General features: G+C 36.4%; 2 protein-coding genes across 4 annotated transcripts in view; one reads left to right on the forward strand and one right to left on the reverse strand.

Moving 5' to 3' along the window:
* Positions 1-6,269, reverse strand: part of scf (Calumenin scf) — a 36,704-nt gene extending 30,435 nt beyond the window's left edge. For 2 of the 3 annotated variants that reach the window (XR_011331280.1, XM_069820831.1), the window contains exons 1-2: positions 6,050-6,269; positions 5,820-5,935 (exon numbers count right to left, since the gene is read on the reverse strand). Coding sequence is in view for 2 of the 3 variants with exons in the window: in XM_069820831.1 (XP_069676932.1) it covers positions 5,820-5,933 (114 nt within the window). In the remaining variant the exon portion in view is untranslated. The remainder of the gene's footprint in view (positions 1-5,819; positions 5,936-6,049) is intronic. The other variant, XM_069820833.1, reaches the window with a different exon arrangement.
* A 9-nt stretch (positions 6,270-6,278) lies between these two features.
* On the forward strand, positions 6,279-19,380 carry RpL21 (ribosomal protein L21). The gene is made up of 5 exons (XM_069820834.1): positions 6,279-6,562; positions 7,067-7,206; positions 7,942-8,075; positions 8,377-8,506; positions 19,253-19,380. Exons 2-5 carry the CDS (start codon positions 7,078-7,080, stop codon positions 19,337-19,339), a joined length of 480 nt encoding a protein of 159 aa, XP_069676935.1. The 5' UTR covers positions 6,279-6,562; positions 7,067-7,077; the 3' UTR covers positions 19,340-19,380.
* The last annotated feature ends 55 nt before the right edge of the window (positions 19,381-19,435 follow it).

Consider the following 19,435-nt stretch of genomic DNA (forward strand, 5'->3'; position numbering starts at 1 on the left):
TTCAAGACAACATTCCCTCACAACAAGATAGATTTATCTAAATTTGTAATCCTCGGATCTAAAGGGTGTGTACTTGCAGGATCCTCAGGTGCACATGCTGTCTGTGTACAATACACCATAATGTTCAGTTGCTTCTGGAAAATATTCATATGAAAGGAACTTACCACGATGTGATTAAACTAATAACTTGTGACATACTTAACAGAATTTGCATGCTACGTCTTTTTGAAAAGTGCCCTAGCAATCTTAACCTAAAAAAAAACATATCGAACAACAATTCTCAGATGACTTTGAGCCTGATGAACCAATCCAGTATAGACAATGGGTAGCAACAGATAGAGTAAATAAGCACTTTCTCTGAATTTTGTGACTTACTAATACAGGAAATTGAGAAACTCGTTTCACATTCATTTATAGCAAAAACACAGTCTTCTTACTTGAAAATGTTAAAAGAGAACCTGGATAATGAATCAGCTACCATTTTATTGGATTTCAATGAAAACTACAGTTTTGTAATTCAAGACAAGACTCAAAACACAGGTAGCTGTACATTTCATGCTGCAGTGGTATATTACAAGAAAGATGAAAGACTTTATTCGAAATGCTTGTGTCTAATTTCTGATAACATGCTTTCCTGCGGTATTGTGCTTCTTCACGACAATGCCCGCCCTTACACTGCTGCTGCAACCAAAGATTTGCTGGAACAATTTCGATGGGAACTTTTTGATCACCCACCCTATAGTTCGGACCTTGCTCCTAGTGATTTTCACCTTTTCACGAAGCTTATAGAGTTCCTGGGCTGGAAACGTTCTGGAAGTGATGACGAGTTGAAGAATGCAGTGAACAACTGGCTTAAAGGACCAGCGGCAGATGACTATAACACGGGAATTTTAAAGCTCGTGGACAGATGTGACAAATGCTTCAATAACGGAGGTGATTATGTGGAGAAATAAAGTAAGCTTCAAATTTGTAAGTGACATGTTTTTGGTTAATAAAATATTGTTTTTTTTTTATCAAAGCTAAACGGTCGTTACTTCCTGGATTGCCCTCGTATTTGTATTTGTGGACGTAATTCCACACCACTCCTCTAGATGTCAGGTCCGCGATATTTCACACTCATGTCAATGCTGCTAGTATACAGCTGTCCAGTATTATTATAGTAAGGTATTTGATGGTAGCCTACCTTCTTTGGTCTAGTTCTTCTGTAGAATTACCATCAAATACCTTTCTATAATAATATCGGACAGCTATACAGTAGCAGCATTAGCGTAAGTGCAAAATGTCGTGGAGCTGACATCTAGTGGAGGGGTGTGGTATTACGACCATAAATACAGATATTAACACAGTGGGAATCGGACTATTGTTTAAAACGTGAGGTACTAATGTGGATAATATATGAGACATTTAAGAAATGGTGAATGGTATTTAATGTGACATTATTATTTTATATCAAAGCTGCATATTGTGAGAAATATTGCATACTTTGTATTACTTTCCGTAATTAATTGTTAGGGTACATATTTTTTCTTTGCTTTAGTGAGACAAAATTAATTCTGACATTAAGAGTGAATTTACAATAACGCTTTATATACGCATTGCTGACAACTGCAAATATAAAATTCGTAGTAATCTGGTGCTTGTAATAATTAGTAAAGGCAAGTGGACAACAATAAAACTTAATTTTATAAACCTTAAAATTCCCAATACATTTTAACTTCTATTCATTTATTAGGCCTAAATAATAAAAGCTAACTTTTATTGTTCTATCATCACAGAGACGAAGGCATTAGGTCTACTAAAGAATTTCATAGAAGACGGCACTTGACCTGGTTGGATGTAGTATTACCAACTTTTTAAATTTAGAGTTAAATGTTAGTGATTTTTATATATTAGTTCTATGTTTTTATACTAGGTGTCGCCGTGATGTTCTTTCAATTTGATTGGTTATAGTTGTCATTTATTCTAGAATTTTCGCTAATTTTGAATGGGTAATGACGTTGTCAGTTGTTCGTAGTTGTTTGATGAGAGTGGTGTTAATACTGTTTTGATGGCTAAAGCTATTGGAAGTTGGACTTTTCCTGTCTTCTAGGAAATTACCAAGAAGGTTGTTGATTCACGTTTTATGATCCCTCAGAAATCGAAAATACGATTTGGAGAAATTTGTAATGCTGTAATTGTAGCAGTTATAAACAGAACATATACACCCTGACATTTTAACACAGCACTAATTAATAAAACTATTTACAAGCCCAACAGCAATCTACATTATAGTAAATTACAGCTTGCTTCGTGGGTTTCAGCACACCCTGTCGCCTGGGTAGCAGCACCTGCACCGTTCGCGCGCAGAATTGCTAGCTGTCTGGTATTATTATAGTAAGGTATTTGTTACCATTACCTTTTTTTTCGTAGAAATTGTCAGTTTTTTTTTAATTTGTAGTTTGTAATATTTCATTAGGTTTTAGAAATTTAAACTACGTGTTTTCCGTCATATTTCAGTAATTCCGTTAAAAACTGAAAAACCATGAAATATGTCTTTTTTTTTTTGGAGGAAAAAAAAGCCATCATGACGGAGTACAGATTTGCCATTTAGTGTATCTCACTAGAATAGAAGAGCAGTCCACACTTGTGGAGTAACGGTCAGCGCGTCTGGCCGTGAAACCAGGTGGTCCGGGTTCGAATCCCGGTCGGGGCAAGTTACCTGGTTGAGGTTTTTTCCGGGGTTTTCCCTGAACCCAATACGAGCAAATGCTGGGCAACTTTCGGTGCTGGACCCCGGACTCATTTCACTGGCATTATCACCTTCATTTCATTCAGACGCTAAATAACCTAGATGTTGATAAAGCGTCGTAAAATAACCCAATAAAATAAAAAAATAAATAGAAGAGCAACATAGAGAACGGTGAGTGGTGAGTGTTTTCAGGTTTAACATACACGCATAACCATAAGCGCTATGTCACCACTTGTTCGTATGTCCTTACCTTGCCATTAGTTCTCTATGACGTAGGGCCACTTAGGGCAGGCTTGGAGATATCTTACATCCAATGTGACCTAATCGTAACAAGGAATAACTGCTGTGTGCAACTGCAAGGTTTTTTTTTAATTGGTTATTTTACGATGGTTTTTTTTTTCAATTGCTATGGTATATAGGCTAGCTTCTGAATAAGATGGTGATAATGCCAGCGAAATCAATCCAGGGTTCAACTCGAAAGTTATCCAGTATATGCTCTTATTAGGTTCAGGGAAAATCCCAGAAAAACCTCAACCAGGTAACTTGTCCCAACCAAGATTTGAACCCGGGCCCACTCGTTCCAGATCAGGCGTGCTAATTAACCGTTAAGCCTTGTTCCCATGGCGCGTCACGGCATGTGGCTTGGCAAACCTCGAGCCTCTCGAGGCCGCTTGTGGTCTGTCGAATTCCGACCACGCACCATTCCCACGGCGCGTCAAGACGAGTGGCTTGGCAAATCTCGAGTGGACCACTTCTCCATTGCCAGACTTTTTTCAGTTTCATTTGTTTCATTGTTCTTTAATTGTAATTCTTTTTTGGTTAATGGAAATAATTTTCAATAAAAATGAATCGGACAGTGACAGGAAAGTAGACATTAATTTATGCAAATGTTGTTACAGTATCTATGAATAAATAAGTTACTTCAAAAATAAAAATGTAAATAAATGAAAAGTGAAATAATATATCGATGGGTGATCGGCAGAACATCTTAAGCGCCACTTTTTCAAACAATGCTTTTTTTTTGCGTAATGAAGAGGGGAAAATCATAATGCACAGCCTGACAAAACGGCGTAAACGAGTCTTTAATATCGAATGAGAAAACAAGAAGTACATTTTATCTTAACTGTTTAAGAATTATTTTAGTGACCAACAAATCGTCTTAAGACATGCCCAATTTCCAAATAATCATCGTATCTTTTGTTACCAAGTGGCTCATAAGATAAGAAATTCCGGCTCTTACGATAAAATTTAAGATTGTTAAGATATTTATTTCGGGTCCTATTCCTAGCAATAGACGATAAGATAATAAACTTTTTTTCTGTTTACAGTTCACAGTAATTCATTACTTGTACAGAAATTATCAATCATTGTGAATTTAGTTTAATTTTACGTACAAGCACAATGGTATTAAAAACAGTGATAGGAACTATACAATATTGATTATTTAAACTCTTTTGCGATTTTTCTCTTAACTAATTATTCAGTGAAGGTGTTATTGTCGTAATCACTGAACGTCTATTATTGTAACATACTGCACACGAATAAAATCAGCACAGTAGTTTGCTTACTCTGCTATTGAAATCAGTACAGTTTGTGACTAAAATGAGTAAAGAATTAACTTTCCTAAGTAGAGGAAAATTCCTTGTCACTTTGTCTTGATTGAATAAGAAAAGAAAACAGCAGACGATCAAAGTCATTTGAATATGTGATAATAATCTTCAAAGATGTGAAAATTAAAGTTTGTCAGACATTTTTGCTGGCCACACTAAACATTTCCCAGATGACTCTTCGCTACACCAGAGTTCAGTCAAATGATTTGAATTTTTTGCAGATAAGATGTTTTAACAAATAGCCATCGATATATAAAAACCTATGTTCCGTCTTTCCACATCATCAATAAGAACTATTACGAGTATTTAATAAGAAATGATCATAAGCGCTTCTTACCCCTTAGTGTGTAAACAGTGTGCAAAAATAATGCCATTTTGTCGTACGCGAACCATTCTGGTTTGTATAATTCAATAGTTCCAGCCTTAGTTCTTGTACTGTTTTTGACTTTCATCGCCAATTTCCTGTAAGTAGCCATCAGATGTTCCTTCTTCTTTTTTAGCTCTTTCAAAGAACACTCAATGCTTGCTTAAATTACTTTGAATTCGTTTCCAAGCATCATAAACCTGGTTCCTATCTTTATGGTGTTGATTTTGTAGATTCCACATTCGCTTAACAATCTACAACAGGCCGTCGAAACAGGTGCACGAGCCGCACTCAGGCTTGTCCGTCGATCCACAAGCCTTTGATGTCCGAGCATTTACAGACATTTCACGGGAAAGGTCGAGCCACCTAGCGCAATAACGTGTCTTTACGTTCCCACGGCGCGAGGATTGACAAACTTCAGACCAGGTTCGACAAGCCACGCGCCATGGGAACAGGGCTTTACTCTGCAGTGGTGGGCTGCAGCTGCAAGTCAGTGTATTCAGTAATAGCTCATGTTATACGGATTCTGGACTTCTAGAAAATAAAGTCCACACCTGTGGAGTAACGGTTAGCGCATCTGGCCGCGAAACCAGGTGGCCCAGATTCGATTCTCGGTTGGGGCAAGTTACCTGGTTGAGATTTTTTCCGGGGGTTTCCCTCAACCCAATTTGAGCAAATGCTAGGTAACTATTGGTGCTGGACCCCGGACTCATTTCACCGGCATTATCACCATCTGATTCAGACGCTAAATAATCTAAGATGCTGATAAAGCGTCGTAAAATAATCTACTACTAGAAAATCAAACCTAATCTAAACCAAAACTCACACGTAAACTAAAACTGAAATGACTCTACAATGCAGATAAGTAGCTTAATACAGTGGCCTGAGGAAATCAAACTAAACCGAAAATCTTAACCGGCACTATAAAAAAACCAGCGCGATAAATGACTACGCTGATTGCAAAAGTGGCGCGCATCTTCTACACAATTTTATTGCCAAAGTTTCAAATGAATAAAATGAAGCGGAGACAGTTTACAGATGAGAATATTTTTGTTTTTGTAATTTTCGCTTGAAGTTACGCATTAACCTAAAATATAAGTAGGAGGTACAAACTTACGTTGTCCAACACTCTATCTTTTCTTTCTTTGTCATCTGGTTTTGGGATTGCTAATGCAATGCTAATTATTAACAGCAGTAATGTGGAACAGCAAATATGACTCCAGCGAGACATTTCTGAAAGAGAAAAATGTATTTAATGTCATCTCAAAATTTGGATTATATTTACTAAATATGACATTTACAGCAAGATCTGCAGCCAACTACAAATATGAATGATTCAATTCATACCAAACCTGCTCAATTTACACTTTCAAAACTATTCACACCCAGCTGCTACAACCGTAATTTTTCGTCCCAACACCTATAAACCTACTAGTCCTATTCACAACATATCATTCGAATTCTTGCCACTCTTGTGCATCCTTCTTTCAGACAACTCTCGTTGTTCACTTGTTTCCTTCCAACTCATCTGCAGCATAGTTGCCACGATTCCTTTTGATGATGTGGAATGCTTCTTGATGGCAACATTGCGAAAATAAATAATAATAAAATCGACTTTATTGCTACTTTTAATCGTCTGTTAAAATGGTGTGAAAGCTTCCTAATGATCTAATTACAAATGTCTCGGTTACTGTAGGGCTACGCTATTGTATATACACATAACTATAAAAATCTAGCTCGTAAAATGTTTAAATTGAGAAGTATCGATTATAGTCGTTGGATCGATTGGAGTAAAACTTCGAGAAAATGTTTCCTTTCAAGTTTCAACTTCCTGTTATGTTTGTAGCGTGAGGAGAGTAGGTATGAAAATAAGTTTGGTGATTTTTGTATATAGTAATGGCATTTGTAATACATACTGTATATCGGGAAATATTTGTAGAATATATAATAGTGATATTTTAATTTAATTTGGAATGATCTTAATATTAGTGCTTGGTAAGCAGAGAAATCTTAAAACCACGTGGGATTGAAGACAGTGTGTTTAGGGGACATCTTAATTCTTTATAGGCCTATCAGTGGTATGCATAGGTACTGATATTAATTTATTGGGAAAATTTCAGTGTACGGATACCTCAATGACAATTATATCTTGAAATATTAAAAAGAGAGCATATTTGTCTGCGTTTGTCAAATGCACATCATGCTTACGAAAACGCACTTTTCAGTGCCAATTTATTTTGTGTGCACAAGGTTGGAATTTTGAAGTATTCCAAATTCGGCGGAAGTCACTCCACTCTCGTTTCAGCAAGGAAGGAATCCGTGTTATGAAATTTATCCAATTTATTTATGTTTATCATGTTTCAGACTAAGTCAAGATGACTAACTCCAAAGGTTACAGGAGGGGAACACGAGATTTGTTCTCTCGCAAATTCCGCAAGCATGGTACCATTCCTCTTTCTACGTACATGAAAGTGTACAAAGTTGGTGATATTGTCGATATTAAGGTTCGTGGAACTTCTGTTAGGTTTGTTGCCCTGGATAAGAAAATGACCAGTCTTCGATATCGCCCTACAGCAGGCACTGAACTGACGTCTGATTTAAGTTTATTTGTGGGCTAGATGGGTTTAAATGTGGGGATAGCTGAGTGACATTAAGCCGAGGTATGTGACGAGGTTATTGTGTTAGTTGAGGGGATTATTTAAGTGATCTGGAATTGTGTCGTATGGGGAGATACTAAAGTTTCACCCCCCCCCAATCTGTGACACAACCTAACCTGTTACATAACACTACACACCTGTAGTAACATTCCTCAGTTTAGTGTCATTTCGTTCGCAAATGTTGGTGTCCTTGCTATACACCGTGTCGTGAATCGCCTAATGGAAGAAGTGAGTGCCGGTAGGGATTGTGGCGGCTCTCTCCACTGGTCATTTAGTGGAACGACTTAAGAATACCGTGGTCACGTATCCCAGTGATATCACTATTCGTCAGTGCAGGTTAAACCTGACTCGATTTATTTTGCCACAAATTGCAGATTTATAAAGTTATACTCTCTCTCAGTTACGTTTCATCATGAAATAACTCAACACAAATCAGACGTCAGTCACATGTATGGTGCGTAGCGAGATCGAAATTTCAATATAAATTTAATTTACGCCATTTTTATAGTGTTTACTATATATCAATATGTCTTCTGGAAACATGTATCGTAGAAATTTTGAAACCGTTTCACTGTTTTTCAGGGCAATGGAGCTGTTCAAAAAGGGATGCCATACAAATTCTACCACGGGAAAACAGGGCGCGTCTTCAATGTCACACCTCATGCTTTGGGTGTCATTGTAAACAAGCGGCTTCGAGGGAAGATCATCCCTAAGAGGTATATGATACATTGGCCACACTTTTGCCATGGCTCTTAACATTTATTGAATACTAAAATTACGATGGAATCATTGGTTACCGGTATTTCTTAAGTTTGTGATTTTCATAGTAAAAAGTAAAACAACTAGGCCTATTTCACACTTATAAAATCTTCGCTCAATACAATTTTGCTTGTGATTGTAATCTGCTCTTTTTTTTTTTAACATTGATTACAGCTGTAGCTTATTCTGTGATCATGTAATGCAGTGTAGGATAATTTAAATTATTGAAATATAATATACATTTTATTTTATTCTTAGGATCAACGTTCGTATTGAACATGTGACCCACTCCAAATGCCGAGAAGACTTTTTGAAAAGGGTTAAAGAAAATGAACGTCTTCGAAAGGAAGCAAAGGAAAAAAATATCAGAGTTGTATTAACACGACAGGTATGTTATAGACTTCATTGTATTTTAATCCTGATTTCAACAAAACAAATTGTATTCATCCGCAAGTGACAGCTATGATTGAAGCAATAACACAGGATACTAATACTATTTTCGAGTGCCTTGTGTCAAGATACGAGTACTGCATTGTTAGAATGGCGCGCAATCGAAATAAAACTAACATGTTTGCTGTAAGATGATTATAACTAACAGTTCTAATTTTATTATTGAAGTTAACATCACTTACGTTAACAGGCACTGTCAGAGAATGTAATGTTCTTTGTTGTTGTTTAGTCAACTGTCTGAAGACAGATTTGGACCTCGTGACACCAGTAAGGCATTGCTCATGAGGCCAAGAGATAATGGAGTAGGGTGGCCAATAATATAATGAAGCCTTGTAAATCTGTGTCAAGTTGCCTTTCCTCTCTGTCTGTCACTGAGTCATATACGGCATCCAAGTCCCACATCATTTTTTTCTAAGTCGATCACATGATGAATTTCACTCCGCTATTTTTCTTCACTGACCTAAATAACCCCTCCTACCAACTAACGTACCTCTGATGTTTTTATATGTGTTTTTTTCCTCCCTTCCCCCCTAATCCCCAAAGGACTAGCTATTGTTTCTGCCATGCTGTTCAGTATCACTCAGAAAAATCAAAGTTTTACTGCTGGCAACATTTGTTTTTAGGTTGTTACACCTCGAGTATTCTTGATTTTAAGAAGTAATGGCCTCATATTTTATTCCTGACTGTGGATCATAGTTGAGTGACAACCTGTCAAGCTACAGTGACATACAGAAAGGTGTCAGTCTAGATCACACCATTTACTGGAGTCTGCATTCATAACATTGGCTGCGTTCAGCTGCGACAGCACTAATTCAGCTATTCATTTTTACCGAGTTACAGCAGCTGTGAGTTGCTGAATGACCAGATTCCAAAATGTCCACTGTGTTTACAAAGAAACACGCCATTGTTCTGTTCTGTCTACTCCGGAATATAAGACACCATTGGTTGATGTCTACCCCCTCCACTTTCGCTAGCTTGCTGCAGGCTCGCAGCAAAAACATTTTGCTACGAAAAATGGCGGCTGCTATTTCAGCACTGTTGGGCAGCAAAGGGTTCAGTGCTGTCACTATTTCAGCGCTACCTCAGTGCTGTCCCAGCTTAACGCAGCCATTGTGTTGTGAATCACATATGCTTTGAAGTAAAGCCTACTGGTACCAATAATATAGTCATATTTTAAAACATTGTTCCCATTTCCTTACATACTTCTTTCTATAATAATTATAATATGCATTTTGAAGTGAAATATATTTATCTGAGGAAATGGATATAGGTAGGTACAGTGTGTTTGGGAAAGAACTGGTGAAAGAGAAAAAAATTTAATATCTGAAATAATTTTATTGCATTTATTGCCTCGATGTTTACGTAGTTGTATTACTAAAAGTTTTAGTAAACCTATATGTGAACACCATTTGTGGTACAGACCATGTCTATGCAATACTCTATCTCCTGTCATACACGCGAAAGCATCTCCGGTGTGACCAGGTCACGTAAATCTGTGATATCGGCCACAGCAGTGTGATACACTTTATCCTTCACAAAGCTCCACAGAAAGGAAACTAGTGGGTTCATGTCCAGTGATCGTGGCAGTACTGGTATAGGTCGTCCTCTCTCAGTCCAAAGGTTAGGAAACGTTTTATCAAGAAAGGAGTGCACATTGTTGGCATAGTGTGGAGGGGCTCTGTCCTCTTTGAAAATGGTTCTCTGTAGTAGTTACGTAATGGTGTAATTTTGCAGCATATCCAAGTAGCCTATATATTACCATAAACTGTGGGCGTATTAAAAAAGAACTGTTGAAATGACGCATTTTGTTAGGCTTACAAAAGTATGATGTAGTCATTCACAGTGTTGACAATTTATATTATGGGAAACCAGCCAGAGACAAATGGAAATCCGCTGTATTCCAATGTTATCAGCAGGGAACGGATTTATATGGACTAAAAATATATGAAATATGGATTTTTACCAAAATATGGAATTAAATATGGACTTAAAATTATAAAAAAATGGTACATTTTAATCAAACTAAACAAAAAATATAATGGACGTACCTTATCTTCCAATGTAGTTTCAACAAAACACAATTTTTATTGTCTGTTACCATAACAATAGGTTACAAACATTTCTTTCAAGTGCTGAAAAGTGAATCTTCTTCTATTGTCTCTGAGGATAGATTTATACTGACTAAAAGAGCGTTCGACGTCACAAGAAGTAACTGGTACATAATTCAATTTCACAATGTCTGCTGGGGATAAGTCCAAGTTAATCTTCACTGTTGATTCACCACTCATCACAGCAACAACCTTTTGTAGTTCTTCATATCCAGGGTTTTTTGAAAGTACAGTGTCCACCTTAGCTCTTACTGCATCTGCAACTTTACCTCTACCACGATTCAGTTGTTCCACAGTACTATTTATAATTTCAAAACTTTCAGATAGTGAAAGGTGCCTATTTTGGAGACTTTTGAGCGTTTTTATGATGCATGAAAATGTATGCTGAATGTGAGCTAAGTCATTCTTCACATTTATGTCACAGGTAACTGTTTTCGCAGTATCAATTGAGACTGCATCTTCAGAGTCCAATGCAAGGAGAACATTGTTAATAGAGCCTATATGTTCGGCATAATATTCAACTGCTTCTAGCCATGTACCCCATCTAGTTAAAATTGGCTTTGGTGGCAATGGAATTTCAGGGTACATTTCTTTCAACACGTTAACTCTACTGGGAGCTTTGAGAAATACTTTTTTCACTGATGAAATCAACAAATCTACTTTAGGGAAATTGTCTCTGACCACTTCTGCCACACGATGAAATGCATGCGCCACACAAGTAAAATGAGTCAATTTAGGATATACAACAGATAATGCTTGTCCAGCTTTGACCATATAAGGGGCAGCATCGCTAATAAAGAATAACACATTATCGTACATAATACCCTTTGGCCACAGGATACCCATAGCTTCGTTGAACAGTTTAACTATAGTTTTGTTATTGCACTTTTCTAGAACATCACAATGTAAAAGAATTCGTTCAGAATATTGTTCACTTAACAAACCGATAACTACATTACCAACAAGTCTACCTTCTTTGTCGGGAGTCTCATCAATGGAAACCCAAATTGAACTATCTTTAATTTCATCTCTTATCTTCTGTATTGTCTCATCGTAGATGGATGGAGCATACGTCTTCCTAAGTGTTGACTCATCCGGGATTGTATGTTGAGTATATTTTTCAAGGAATTCCCTGAAGACCTTATTCTTTAGTTTGTAGAGAGGAATATCAGCAGAGATGAGAGAACGGCACAGGTCGATGTTAAACTCAGATCTTACATTCGATGTTGTTGGTTGTGTTAAAAACAATTGTCTCTGCTTGGAATTTAGTTGTTTGTTGGCCTGATGTTTACTAGTTGTAATGTGTTGTTGCACCAGGAACTTTTGTGTAGATGATACTGCACACTGACACAAATTACAAAATAATATTTTATTGTCAGTTGATAAACCATCTTCTTTAAATTCTGAAATGTAACTTGTTAGTTTTGATTTTAAATTGACTGAATGACGTACTTTTGGCATATTTACCGTCTTTATAGTATGATTTACAAAACTGAACCTATGTGTACTCTGACTGGCATTTAACTGTTGAGCTGCACAACTGAAGTCTGTTAAAAATTTTAAATTAAATTAATACAGTTTTGTAACTTACTTTCCCATTGTTGATAGGACTGCTAATTTTCAAATAACTCTGATGTTAAAGGGATTACTGAACATGTGTTTAAATCTCTATTGTTGAAATGTATTTTTAAAAGTTAATGGAATTTTGTTTTGTTTTATTGTTAAACCTAATATAATATGGACTGTTTTATATGAAATATGGAAAATATATGGAAATTAACGAAAATATGTACTAAACTCTAAAATATGGAAAAATATGGAAAATAAAAGTAGGATTTTTCAACCCTACACATTGTGAAACATAAAGATAATGCAAAATATAAATTATATTAGCTTTATAAGTAAATATGTATTTACATATAAATCCTTTCCCTGGTTATCAGTGTAAAGAAATTTTTGTTCCTCTAAGAGTAGTTTAAAAAAAACCACTATGTCTCTACATCAACATACGTACTTTCATTTTTCTCCCGCTAAATAACTAATATACACTATGTTTAGTAAAAATACTGCAGTAGGTGACACTGACCATTCAGCATCAGTTCTGTTTCTTGCTAATATAATGGAAACACCATCTACTGGTAAGTGGCAAGTGTTGTAACTACATATTATACTTACTCTCTTAACAGTCTGCTGTATAATACCGACAAAAATTCTTGAAGAATATGTTCCAAGAATGAAGAGACTAGTGAGGAGCTTTGTGGCATTATATGGGGTAGAAACATGAACATTACGACGAAGTGAAGAGAAGCAAATAGAAGCATTTGAAATGTGGATATGGAGAAAAATGTAGCGTATGAAGTGAACAGACAGAATAAGAAATGACGCTGTATTGGAAAGAGTGAGTGATAAAATAGAGAAAGATAAAAAAATACCTTAATTCTTTCTCTTACGAGAACTGGAATCTTCCTTTTTTAAAAACCAGCAATAATCGCCCATCATCACTGGATCCCATCTTCCTTGATACCATTGCTACATTGTAGCAATGTCTTGGTGAAATTGCTTTCCCTGCTCATCACTTACAGTTCCCAAGTTCTCAAGAAGTCCAAATGTGAATGTAATAAGTGGATCTTCAGTTGCATACAGCAGCCCATTTTTTGTAGTTTCTTAGTAATATCTTTATTAATTGGCGATAATTTTCAAAATTTCCAACCTGGTAATTCCTTTGGATTAAGTCTTTTCTCAAAAATGCTGTCCTTCAAAAGTTTTCTAATTTATGGACCGACAAATATGTCTTCTTTTAATTTAGCATTACTGAATTTAGGGAACAGAGTCTTTAAGTATTGAAAGACTTCTCCACACTTATCTAGAGCGTTCACATAATTTTTCTTTGGCCCTAGTTTTACATGTAGTGGAGGAAGAAGTACTTTTTCACTTTGCATTAGTGGAAGATATTTAATATTTTGCTCACCAGGAATATAACCTTATCCGTTAGGCCAGTTCTTCACCACATAATGTAATGCTGTTGTTCGACTGTTCCACAAGCATAAAAAATAACATGGCTTAGTAAACCCTCCTTGTAATGCAAGCAACAAAGCTAATACTTTTAAATCCCCACAGATTTCCCAGCGATGTCCATTATAATTTACTGCATTCAATATTAGTGACATGTTTTCTTAAGTTTATTTCATAGTAACTGAATGAGCCACTGGAATGGAAGGTTTTGTATTGCCATTATGCAATAAAGCTGCTTTAAGCTTAGTTTTGTTGAATCGGTGAAAAGTCTCCATTCTTCCATTCATTATCAGCCCGTTCACATTTTTGCAGGCACAAACTGTATTTTCCATTGCAAAATAACTATAGTCCCGACGCTGTTATTTCCGGCGTGACTCCGCCTCTTTGCTTACGTCTTAGAAAGTGAAGGCTCTATAAAGCCTAGGTAGGTAGTATCATTCGCCATTTTTGTTCTTATGTTGCCGAGCTACCATACAAGGAATCTATTTGCAACACCATTGAACATTATCATGTCGTAACTCCTATGATAATAAATCAAATGCAATGTAATTCAGCAAATAATTGAGCGGCAAATAACATCTTCGTGTGCTTTCTGCGAACGCCAACTAAAGAGCTAAAATGGCGGGCGATTATATTAAGTATTTATCGAGCCTTAAGAAATGAATCAGCGAATCACAAGATGCACACGTTTAAATGTAGCCAACCTGCAACGCGATTGGCTGCCGGAAATTAGAGCGACGGGACTATAGTCAGCTTATAGTTTCGCTTTCTGAACACTGAAATCTTGGTATCTTCTGCTAATAAGTTCCATTCTTGTACTCTAGAACCTAATAGTTCAGCATGTTGCTTGGAAAACCTAAATACCTAACTAGGTCATTAAGTTCTGCCTGTCGTATGAGATGTGGTGTTTTATGATGTTCGGGAATGTAGGTGGGATCAGCGGAAGTTGAAGAGTAGTCTTAGGATTCTGATAGTTCGTGTTCCTATGGAAGAGTAGTCTTAGGATTCTGATAGTTTGTGTTCCTATGGAATGACATAATCTTCCTTACTGGGCAGAGGGATAGGGACAGGAAGTTTACGCGAATATGGCACGCGTCTTATGACTGATGGGAGATTAGGATACACAATTTTATCTTTAGTTTTCCTTGAAAATCTCTCTGTTTTGGTAATGTAGAAGTAACATTCTTTCAGATGACTGGTAGGCTGTCGCCAAATCATTGGAACAGCAAAAGACGTGTTATTTTTCCCTTGCAACTACTCTGTTAACTTCACGTAACACGTTACACAACACACGTGAGGTGCACAATTTTTGTCTTGTTCATCCACTTTACAGCCAAAATACAAGTAATATGACTTTTTTACATTGTCTGTAATTGATCGACGTGATTTCAAAGTTAATTCCCCTCAAACATAGCAGAAACTGTTTGGAGAATTTTTACATGAACGACGATTGCAATCCATTTAACACTATTGCACAATAACTAGTACTACTCACAACACTTCCACAATCAGAACTAATAGCTAAATTGTTCATTTCTTGTCTCACAATACAACAGCAACCTTTTCCTTAGTCAGTTACAGCCAGATGTGACCTACTCTCCATGCAGTCACATAATAAGGCTAATAAAACAGTAAACCACTGCAAAGGGTAACAATTATTCAACCCACAAAAGTGAAAATACGAGGTGTGTTCTTAAAATAAGTTCTGTTTTCAATTATAGCCATCGCATTGCTGCAGTCGTTATTTTGTGCATGTGTGAAAACACACATGCACATTCAGTCCTCAGGCAAGCTGTGCATGCAGTTTCAGAGCTTCAGTCTGTGTGTGTGTGGTTAGTTGTGATAAATTTAAATGTTTAAAGTGATCGAGCATCCGGCTGACTGTGAGATGCGGTCTGTTATCCGTTTCTTGAATGGAAGAAACATCAAACCAGCCGACATTCATCGTCAACTTTGTGAGGTGTATGGTGATGATGCCATTAGTGATGGAATGGTTAGAAGATGGGTTAGGAAGTTCAATAAGGGCCGTGTCTCTGTGTATGACGAGCAGCGTACCGGTCGGCCATCTTTGATCAATGACGATTTGGTGCATGCTGTCGATGAAAAAATTCATGAGGACAGGAGGTTCACAATTTCTTCGCTTTCCTTGAATTTTCCACAAATGTCACGGAGTGTTCTCTACAAAATTATGACATCAATTACAATATCGAAAATTGTGCTCACGATGGATACCCAAGATGCTCACCGAGGAACATAAAACGAAACGAGCTTCCAGTGCATTAAGCTTTCTCACACGTTACAGTGAGCAAGGCGAGTTTCTTGACCATATCATGACAGGTGACGAGACTTGGGTGTCTCACATGACACCTGAATCAAAGCAGCAGTCCATGGAATGGAGGCACACTGCATCGCCAAGGAAAAAGAAATTCAAACAAACCATGTCAACACACAAGATCATGTGCACTGTTTTTTGGGATAGAAAAGGAGTCCTACTCATCGAATTCTTGCCTTGGGGTGAAACCATTAATAGAGAAACCTATTGTCAGACCTTGAAGAAGCTCCGTCGCGCAATTCAGAACAAGAGACGTGGGATGCTGACCGATGGAGTTGTGTTGCTTCATGACAGTGCTCAGCCACACACAGCTCGTGACACCCAAAATCTCATCTCGAAATTTGGCTGGGAACAAATTGACCATCCCCCCCCTACAGCCCAGATTTGGCTCCGAGTGACTTTCATCTCTTCCTGCACCTCAAGAAGTTCCTCGGTGGTCAATGTTTTGATGGCGATGGTGAAGTGAAAACAGCAGTGCGGGAGTGGTTCGCATTGCAGGCGGGCGAATTCTACAATGAGGAGATAGAAAGACTTGTGCCACGACTCAATAAATGCCTCAATAATGGTGGAGATTATGTTGAGAAGTAAATGAAGTGTGGGGAATACAATGCAACAAAAATGGTTTGTAAATATCTTCCCATTTGCTTACTACACCCTTTTGGAACTTTCTTGAAGAACACGCCTCGTATGTTTCAAATGATACCTTAAAAGAACGGAAGTCATATATAATTGTGTAAAAGATCTGCGTTAAAGAAAAGAACCTCTTTCAGTGGGTAGATCTTAACACATTTTTATATGATTCATTAGCTAAAAAAATATAATTTTATAAAGAAATGTGACATGTAGTCACTTTTTCAATGCCATATTCATAATCAGGACATACAAATTACATAAAAATAGTTGCTCTTTTCCATGTTATGAAAACCTTGTTAAGTAGTGTAATTATAAAATTAAAGCTGAGGTGTCATTGTTGAAGTTCGAGGCAGATGATAGCATTAAGATATATGGGTTGTATGCAGAGACAAGAATGGCACAAAAGAGGGAAGATTGGAGAATGCTGGGTTTGCAGTGAAGGATCTGCCTTTGGGCAGAAAACTATGAATGATATTAATTAGTAAATCTAAAGTTGAACCATTTAGTAACTTACATAATATGATACATGTGTCTATAAAAATTTACGTCAAATTAGTTTTTTAAGTGATAATATTACTATTTTATAAATGAAGACTCCTAGTATTTTGAAGCAATATTTGCTAGGATGACTGTTTTTGCTATTTTCACAGTTCAAATAGCTGCATTTCATGTGTGAATACATTTCCTACACTTACAGGGGCATGAGCTACATTCCATTCCACCATTAAACCACTAAAATTGATACTTGAATTCAAATTTCCTGTCAGGAGTTACTTAAACCGAGAAAATACATATTAATTTCTCCATTTTATAGAGTCTAAATTCAGTGACAATGTTGGTACGAAACGATGTTAGTCATTGGCAGTTAAAAGATTTGAGCAGTGATTAACCAGAAAAAATATTTGAATGTGCCCCCCCCTCCCCCCTTCCTCTATTCATAATGTTCTGTTTCAATTTAATGAATATAAGAACTTAGAGGTTTTTCCACCATTCCAAACATTTTTCACCAATGCTTTGCAGCAGAGATCTTGGCAATCTTTATTTTGAAAGTTATTTTAAATTTCGTCCAGGATTTTCCGTGGATTTAAATCAGGATGGTATGAAAGCGTAAACAGCAGTATGGCCAGATTACTGAGAAACTGATTTGTTACATGTGTTTTTCATAAAAATGTGATTTTTCTGAGATGTTTTAAAAATTCAAAGTCAGTACTATTAACAACGAACTGAGATGTTTTTTTAATGGACGTAGATGCTTTATTTATTAATTTTGGTATTGTGATGAGGCTGTACTTGTACTGTCTTATTTCCGTTTCTGATGTTGAGTAATATGAGTTTCATTTTCCTCCTACATAATTCGTACTGGGAGCCAGTATTAAGTTTCAGAACATGATGGAATACCCGAAAAGTTTAATCTACTTGTGAAAGAGAAGTTTATGGTGAAGCTAGCAGGCTTTTTGTGTAATTCTTTTAGAAATCCCTCTTGCTTGATTTGCAAATTTTAAGGCAGACAATTGGACCCATCATTTATATATATAAAGAACTATCGTAAATATTTTAGATACTTACTGGCTTACCTTTGATTGAGGTTCTGGCTGATACCGGTACATCTATTATCAGGCAGTATATATGTGTCAGGGGAAGAACAATTGTGAAGTCTGATTCATGAACTATTTTACTAGTTAGTGATGTGTGCAGTGGTGGGGGGAAAGAAACTGGCTACCTCTAACCCTTTATCTTCTGGCTTAATTGCATCATGAGTGATGCCTTATTGGTGTCACTTATGAGATTCCAACCAGTCTTCAAACTGTTGACTAAACATATGTACTTACTGGCTGTAACTTCTTCGTAAGCTTCTTTTTTATAATTTTTTAAATAGCATTGGTGTTTCATTTAAATCCTTTTGAAAGTTGAATACAAACATATTTTCTGGTTCTGTTTTTATTGTTCACAGACTCATAAAACAGTTTTTTTTTTCTTTAAGTTTATTTATACATACTTTAACATGTTGGTATTATCGCGTGTAGAATCTTTGGGTATATCAGTAAGCTGTGGACTAATGTTGTGATTCTCTTTCTATTGTCGTATGTTACATATAGCTCATATTCATTTTAACTAATTTAATTTTTTTAATGATTGTAATAATGGTGATGTAAGGTGGTGATGAATCATGGTATTAAATTTCCAATTTGGCATTTGCGTTGACCTGAGGTAAACCATTAAAAACCCTTTATCAGATTGGAACCCACAAACTTCAAAATAAAAGTCTAGAGACACCTTGCTCAGTTAGAGTAATTTTTGTAAGTCCCAATGTGGAATTAATTTCTGGTTGCCTCATTAAATGTCAATATAAAGAAGCTCTCGTTTGTTTGTTAGCCTCATGCTCAGTAAGAAAAGCTGATAAACATAGATAAATTAAAACTTTCGTTTACAAATATTGACGTAAAATTTTATTCATTAATGAGTTAATGTGATTTTGATAATACACATAGCAAAATGTTCAAGAACGTGAATTAGTAATAAAATTAATGAAAACTTTACAGTGTGTGTGTGTGTGTACCATAGTGGTTGTAGTTAACAGTTGCTTTCTTACTTGTTCCAGCCTGCACAACCACGGCCAGCACATGTCATCAGTGGAAAAGTGGAACCCATAATGCTGGCACCAGTGCCCTATGAATTCATTGCTTAATGTGTATTAAATGGTGTACTTTATTAAATGAATTCAGTAAACTCAAGAGTATTACTTAAATGTGACCTGCATAAATATGGCAAAAATTCTTGGCAA

Source organism: Periplaneta americana, chromosome 3 (genome assembly GCF_040183065.1).
Source record: "Periplaneta americana isolate PAMFEO1 chromosome 3, P.americana_PAMFEO1_priV1, whole genome shotgun sequence".
Taxonomy (NCBI): domain Eukaryota; kingdom Metazoa; phylum Arthropoda; class Insecta; order Blattodea; family Blattidae; genus Periplaneta; species Periplaneta americana.